This window comes from Mandrillus leucophaeus, unplaced genomic scaffold, assembly GCF_000951045.1.
Source record: "Mandrillus leucophaeus isolate KB7577 unplaced genomic scaffold, Mleu.le_1.0 Scaffold638, whole genome shotgun sequence".
In the NCBI taxonomy this organism is placed as follows: Eukaryota; Metazoa; Chordata; class Mammalia; order Primates; family Cercopithecidae; genus Mandrillus; species Mandrillus leucophaeus.
In genome coordinates this window covers 916734-924011 of record NW_012106897.1, presented here as the reverse complement: position 1 = coordinate 924011, position 7278 = coordinate 916734, and the positions used below count along the sequence as shown (strand labels likewise).

General features: G+C 43.3%; 1 protein-coding gene across 1 annotated transcript in view; it reads left to right on the top strand.

Annotated features, from left to right (window-relative positions):
• Positions 1 to 447: 447 nt before the first annotated feature.
• Positions 448 to 7278, top strand: part of CLN5 (ceroid-lipofuscinosis, neuronal 5) — a 10617-nt gene continuing 3786 nt past the window's right edge. Inside the window, exons 1-3 of the mRNA XM_012000655.1 lie at positions 448 to 789; positions 3632 to 3797; positions 4452 to 4677. Coding sequence (XP_011856045.1) covers positions 557 to 789; positions 3632 to 3797; positions 4452 to 4677 — 625 coding nt within the window. The 5' untranslated portion in view covers positions 448 to 556. The remainder of the gene's footprint in view (positions 790 to 3631; positions 3798 to 4451; positions 4678 to 7278) is intronic.

The window sequence follows — 7278 nt, the reverse complement described above, 5'->3', positions numbered from 1 at the left end:
TTGTCGGTGTTTAACCACTGTTATCACTGGCCCAGGTCGAGTGAGGACAAGTCATTTCCCCACTAAGCTCTTGGGGAGTGGCAGGGACCACATATTGTCAGTGTTAACCACTGTTATCACCGGCCCAGGTCGGGTGAGGACAAGCCATTTCCCCACTATTGTCTCTTCTTCCTTACTGCACCCCCAGCTCCGCACCCTCAGCCCCAAATACACATTCTCATTCACTCAACGTTTGTTGACACCTAGCGTGGGCCCTGTGTGATGGGGTAAAAGTTCGGTGTTGGGAGGAGCCCCAGTGACAGATTTTCGGTTTTGGTTTGGTTTTGGTGGTGGCTGCTGGGCAGGGAGAGGTCAGTTCATAAAAGAAGAGGCCCCAGGTCTGGATCGAATTCTCCTGGGAGCCAGACCAAAGCGCCTTCCTGGACTGAAAAGTGCGGCAGCCGCCGCGGGCAGGGTGCGGGGAGGCGTCACGCGCCGGAACCTGCGCTTGCTGCCAAGCTCTGGGCCTGACTCGCCGGGGTGGGGCGTCCCGCGTCCTGGGCTGGCGGCTCCGCGCATGCTCCTCCCTCAGGCGTCGCAGGCCTCCAGAGGATCCGGAAGCACTGGGTGCAGCCTGATGGCGCCGGAGTTAGACACCGCACAGGGCGCCAAGATGCGGCGGGGCGCGGGCGCGGCTCGGGGACGCGCTTCCTGGTGCCCGGCCGTGGCGCTGCTCTGGCTCGCGGCGGTTCCGGGCTGGCCCCGGGCCTCGGGCGTTCTCTCCCGGCGCCACTGGCCGGTGCCCTACAAGTGAGTGCGGCGGCACGCGCACTGTCGGGGTCGGGGTCGCAGTCGGCGTTGCCGATGGGGGACGGGGTGCTCGCGCGGGGAGCCCCGCGCACGGTGGTTTGTGTCGGATCACGAGACGGCGCGGGGGCAGCGCCAGGTGATGCTCGGAGCGCACTTGAGAGCAAAGTTGAGGACTGGGGAGTCGCAGCCGCTTGTTATGCACCGCCCTGGGACCTTTCCTCCCTCTGGCCACTTGCGGCAGACTCAGGACAGTCCCGAATCGTGGCAGCAGAAAAGGAGAGTAATGTTATTTAATGGAGGGATTTCTGGATACAAGTCGCTGATTTATTGAGTAGTTTAAAAACACTGTCTGTCGCATTTATTTATATCATGCACTGTCATTAGTTATTACTGCAGAACATTTGGTACAATTTACTGGGCGACCAACTCGCTCTGGTTTGAACCTGATCAGAACCCGATCCGAAGTCCTTATTGGAACTTCCCAGTTTTGCACTCAAAAGTCCCGCATCCCGGAATCTCCGTCTCCTGCAGTCCTGGTTAGACCGGGAAGATAGTCATCGCGTTTGTCCGGTCTTCAGCCTGGAGGTAGGACGCCGGTCCTAAGACGAGGACAGGGCCCGCACTCCTGGGAGGCCGATTCCAGCCTTTGACAGAGAAGACACACAGCCTCCGGCGGTCAGAGGTAGCTAAACACAGAGAAAGAAAACATGATGTCAACATCAGGCAGGAGAACGACCAGCAGTTTCTGAAAACAGCTGTTTTTCTTTAAACCAAAAGCATCATTATTTTAATTCAATTTATAATGGACATAATTTTAACATACCAGCATAAGTAATCAACAGCTAAAACTGCACACAACAAACCTGAAAAATAAAAACAGCTATTTTGCATGACAGTATGAGTGGAAAGGCAGGATTTCCTCTTTGTGAGGAGCGAGTTTTAGGTTCTGCCTGCTGCGGGTCAAATCTGGCTCCATCATCACCAGGGATCTTGGGAAAGTTACTCAGAATCTCTGTGCCCACATGCCCTGAGTCACACAATAGGAATACTGGTAGCACTTATCGGTTTGCTGGAAGGATTAAATCTAGCAGAATGCCAGCTGTTATCAAATCTAGATAGTGTGTTCTGCTCACTGAAAGGTTTGCAGCACTGTTTTGTTTCGTGTGATATACTACGTGGAAAGAGAAGTTTGTGGTTGAAGCTAGTTTTCTGGAAAATGTTAATAACAAACTGTTTGTAAGAAGTCAAAATTACTCAATAGAACAAGAATTGTAAATCCAAACGATTGGATTGAACATTAGGGCAAGGTGTTGACCATAGCTTTTTAGTGGATTTTTTTTTTTGAGTCTCAGATATTAAGTACATGCCCCCATCTAATCCCCTCAATTGAATATAATATTTAAGTTTATTAAGTTCACATTTAAATTACCTTTGAACTAAAATAGACTTTGCTGTGGGTCAGTGCAATCTCTATGTGATTATGTATTTGTTTAAACCAGGTAAGTGCCTATAAAACACTGTATGCAAGTGGCAGAAGGTTTTGGGAGCGTTGTTAATGTTTTTGGTCAGCATAAAGATTTTAACTTCTTAAGTTAAAATAGAAATTTTTGTTGATTTGTTGGGATTGTAAAACAGTAGATCTGGGTTGGGGATCTAGGATTCTTAGATAGAAGCTGTTGTCGCCACCACTTCCTTCTTTCCCAATGCCAGATTATGGGTGACCAGTGTGTCTGCTGAGCTGAATTCAACTGTGGTGCTCCTCGAGTCCTATTGCTATGGCCTTCTCCGGTCTTCTTTTCTTGCCTGCATTGTTGAGGTCACCTTCTAACTGATCTCTCATGTTTAATTGGGCCTCTCTCCCTACCCTCTTTTAATTCATGAAATAAGGTTTACTTTATAGCAAATTCAGTCCTATCAGATCTGCTACTTAACATCCTTTAAGCTTAGCTCCCCCCAGTTGTAAGGCAGGGAATTCCATGCACATTCTCCTAGTGACAGAATGACAGCCCCTGCCAGTCTCTTCTGTCTCCACTCGTGCATTGAAGCCTGAATCCTAGTCTTCCGTACCTAGCGGAGACCAAATGTGCCAGGCTTGTCTTATAATACTTAATATTTCCTTTGCCTTTCTGTCTTAACCTTCTAGCCAAGTACGTTAAAAACGTAGGCCCGGCCTTCATCTCTTTCTTTGCCCTCCCCACCCCATTCATCCCATACCTGGTTAACAATGATTTGTCCTTCCTTTGTGCGGGTAGAACTCCTTTCTTTAGTCTAGCACATTCCACACTCATTACTTGTTTAATGTCTTTGCAGCTCCCACTCACAGTTCCGTGAGAAAAGCAACAGTGTCTTAATTTCTGTTTCCCTCCTTCTTCCCATAGTTCCCTATATACCTAGTAGAACCTCAATACATATTGGTTGAATGAATGTTAATTCGTAAGTAAATATAAAATATATACTATTACTCATAATCATCTGAATAATCTTAATGTATGGATTGTTTGTAAAATTGAACACATTGGAAAAATGTTCATTTATTCTGTAAACATTTGCAAATGTCTACTATGACCTGGAGCTATAAAATTTTAAGACAGGATTCCTGTCTTCAAAATTTTCACAGTGGCAACAGGGAAGCCTGGATTTATCAGAGTGCTTTGAGTTTATCATTTGCTATTAAAAAGATTATTGGAAGTTTGTTCACAAGATAACAAAATGTATGTTTATATTTATTAACTATGGTCTGACCTTTGAATGGTCCCCTAAAAATGTTACTGGATTCTAAAAGATGGGAGAAGAATCAAATTCCTGTTGGAATCTAAGTAGATGGTTTCTTTTTCTTTATTAGACGCTTTGACTCCCGTCCAAAACCTGATCCTTATTGTCAAGCTAAATATACTTTCTGTCCAACTGGCTCACCTATCCCAGTTATGGAGGGTGATGATGACATTGAAGTCTTTCGATTACAAGCCCCAGTATGGGAATTTAAATATGGAGACCTCCTGGGACACTTGGTAAGGATGCATCTTGGTCTTACAACTTTGGTTAATTCAATGATTTGGTTATTAAGTTGATTTTTAGGGAGTAATCACTACTTAGATGGCTGACTTTAGATCATGTTGGTGTTTCTCTTAGTACATTTAAAATGAGTAGTCAAAAATAGTTACTATTAGATTTTATAATCTTGACAACAAATGTAATCACCAATATCAAATATTATGAATCTGAATCTAGCTCCTGTATCCAGCTCCTGGAAGATGAGAAGAGGCCCAAAAGGGGCAGGGTAGGCAGAAAGCACCTCTTGATTTCCAGACCCTGTTGTAGTTACTTTTCCAGGTTAACCCATCACCACGCGAGGTCTGTAGAGCTCCTTCCGGAGACCGGCAGGGGGCTCCGCACACTTATTCTAAGCTCTGAGGAAATTACGAGCTTGTCCACATAATATGCATGCCTCCTATTTGAAATGAGCTGTAGGGACCAAAGCCAGGGTGGAGGAGGGCCTGGAGATTGGGGCCACAGAGTGGATATGACAATAGCAGCATGGAAGAACAGCTGAACAGCTGTTCTACTTGATATGCATTTGTGATGTGCCACATTTTCTCCTATCAGGTTACCTGGACCCATGGTTATGTCTCAGTTGCTTTTATACGTGTATTGTGTTTACACAGAAAATTATGCATGATGCCATTGGATTCAGGAGTACATTAACTGGCAAGAACTACACAATGGAATGGTATGAACTCTTCCAACTTGGCAACTGTACATTTCCCCATCTCCGACCTGAAATGGATGCCCCTTTCTGGTGTAATCAAGGCGCTGCCTGCTTTTTTGAGGGAATTGATGATGTTCACTGGAAGGAAAATGGGACATTAGTTAAAGTAGCGACTATATCAGGTAAGTTTTGAAAATATAGCAATATTTGATAATTACATCAAAATCCAAATGAAAGAAATTGTAATACTTCTATGGAAACATTTCAGTAATGTTTTACTTAGAGGTCATTTGTAAAATGTACTTCTGGAACCACTAAACTTTGGGATTTTTTTTCATCTCTTGTATTTTTTATTTTACTTCAATAGGTTTGTGGGGAACAGGTTATGTTTGGTTACATGAATGAGTTCTTCAATGGTGATTTCTGAGATTTTGGCACACCCATCACCTGAGTAGTGTACACTGTACCCAAGGTGTAGTCTTTTATCCCTCACCCCTCTCCACCCTTTCCCCCAAATTCCCAAAGTTCATCATTCTTATGCCTTTGCATCCTCGTAGCTTAGTTCCCACTTATGAGTAAGAACATACAATGTTTGGTTTTCCATTCCTGAAGAGTTACTTCACTTGGATGGAATTGGAGACCATTATTCCAAGTTGCTGCAAATGCCATTATTTAATTCCTTTTTATGGCTGAGTCGTATTCCTTGGTATATATACACCACATTTTCTTTATCCACTCATTGATTGATGGGTGTTTGGGCTGGTCCCATATTTTTGCAATTGCAAATTGTGCTGTGCTTCTATAAACATGCATGGGCAAGTATCTTTTTCGTATAATGAGTTCTTTTCCTCATTGGGTAGATACCCAGTAGTGGGATTGCTGGATCAAATGGCAGTTCTACTTTTAGTTCTTCAAGGAATTTCCACACTGTTTTCCATAGTTGTACTAATTTACATTTCCACCAGCAGTGTAGAAGTGTTCCCTTTCCACTACATCCCGCCAATATCTATTTTTTTTTATGTTTTGATTACAGCTATTCTTGCAGGAGTGAGGTGGTATCACATTGTGGTTTTGATTTGCATTTCCCTGATCATTGCATTGCATTTTCCTGAGCATTTTTTCATGTTTGTCGGCCATTTATGTATCTTATTTTGAGAATTGTCTATTTGTGTCCTTAGCAACCCTCCACCCTTTTGTTTTTTTTGTTTTTGTTTTTGTTTTTTTTTGAGGTGTTTTGTTCTTGTCGCTCACGCTGGAATGCAATGGCATGATCTCGGCTCACTGCAAGCTCCACCTCCTGGGTTCAAGCGATTCTCCTGCCTCAGCCTCCCAAGTAGCTGGGATTACAGGTGCCCGCCACCATGCCAAGCTAGAGATTGGTTTTTGCCATGTTGGCCAGGCTGGTCTCAAACTCCTGACCTCAGGTCATCCGCCCACCTCGGCCTCCCAAAGAGCTGGGTTTAAAGGAGTGAAGCACCACTCCCCAGCCATTAACCCACTTTTTGATGGGATTGTTTTTTCTTGCTGATTTGAGTTCCTTGTAGATTCTGAATATTAGTCCTTTGTCAGATGTGTAGATTGCAAAGATTTTCTCCCACTCTGTGGGTTGTCTGTTTTTTTCTCCCACTCTGTGGGTTGTCTGTTTACTCTGCTGATTGTTCCTTTTGCTGTGCAGAAGCTTTTTAGTTGAATTAAGTCTCATCTATTTATCTTTGTTTATGTTGCATTTGCTTTTGGTGGAACTGCTAAACTCTGACCCAAACTATTACTCATGCAGAACTTCACCTGTAGGTGATGAGTAGTGTATCTCTGATCTTTGCATTTCTCCCTAAAAATGCTCTTTTCCTATCATAAAAATGAATAAAATGATAAAACATTTTGTACAATTAAATTGGACTTTCTAAACGAAATAGTAAGAGAAATCCATAAAATGCCTGATTAAAGGATATGTTAACTATATCTGAAAAAATTTTAGTGATATTTTTATGATGAAAAATAATAGCTACTACTCATATAGACTGGTTCTGGCACTGTTCTGAGTACTGTACATATATCACATCATTCATCATCACAACTTCTGCAGGTAGTTACTATTATTTTGCCCATTTTACAGATGGAGAAACTGAGGCATAGAGTGGTTACACAGCTTAGTAAGTGGGACTCTAGCCCTGGCAGTTACGCCCCATTGCCCACTCTCCTAACTACTTTGATACATTGCCTCCCAAAATGTATATGATCTTATATTTGAGGCCCTCTTGAGCAGTTTAAATATTTTATCTTTGAGATTTTTTTCTTCTTTTGGATGTATTGGAAAGTTGCTGAAAGTTAGAATTTTGTTGCACATGCTGCATTGTTGGTTAGTAATGAAAAGAGTTCAGCAACTCTTCCATTGGTAACTCCTTATGTGACTTGGGTCACAATTTTTTGTTTGTTTTTTTTGTTTTATTATACTGTAAGTTCTAGGGTACATGTGCACAACGTGCAGGTTTGTTACATATGTATACTCGTGCCATGTTGGTGTGCTGCACCCATCAACTTGTCAGCACCCATCAACTCATCATTTATATCAGGTATAACTCCCAATGCCATCCCTCCCCTCCCCCCTCCCGATAATAGGCCCAGGTGTGTGATGTTCCCCTTCCAGAGTCCAAGTGATCTCATTGTTCAATTCCCACCTATGAGTGAGAACATACGGTGTTTGGTTTTCTGTTCTTGCGATAGTTTGCTGAGAATGATGGTTTCCAGCTGCATCCATGTCCCTACAAAAAATACAAACTCATCCT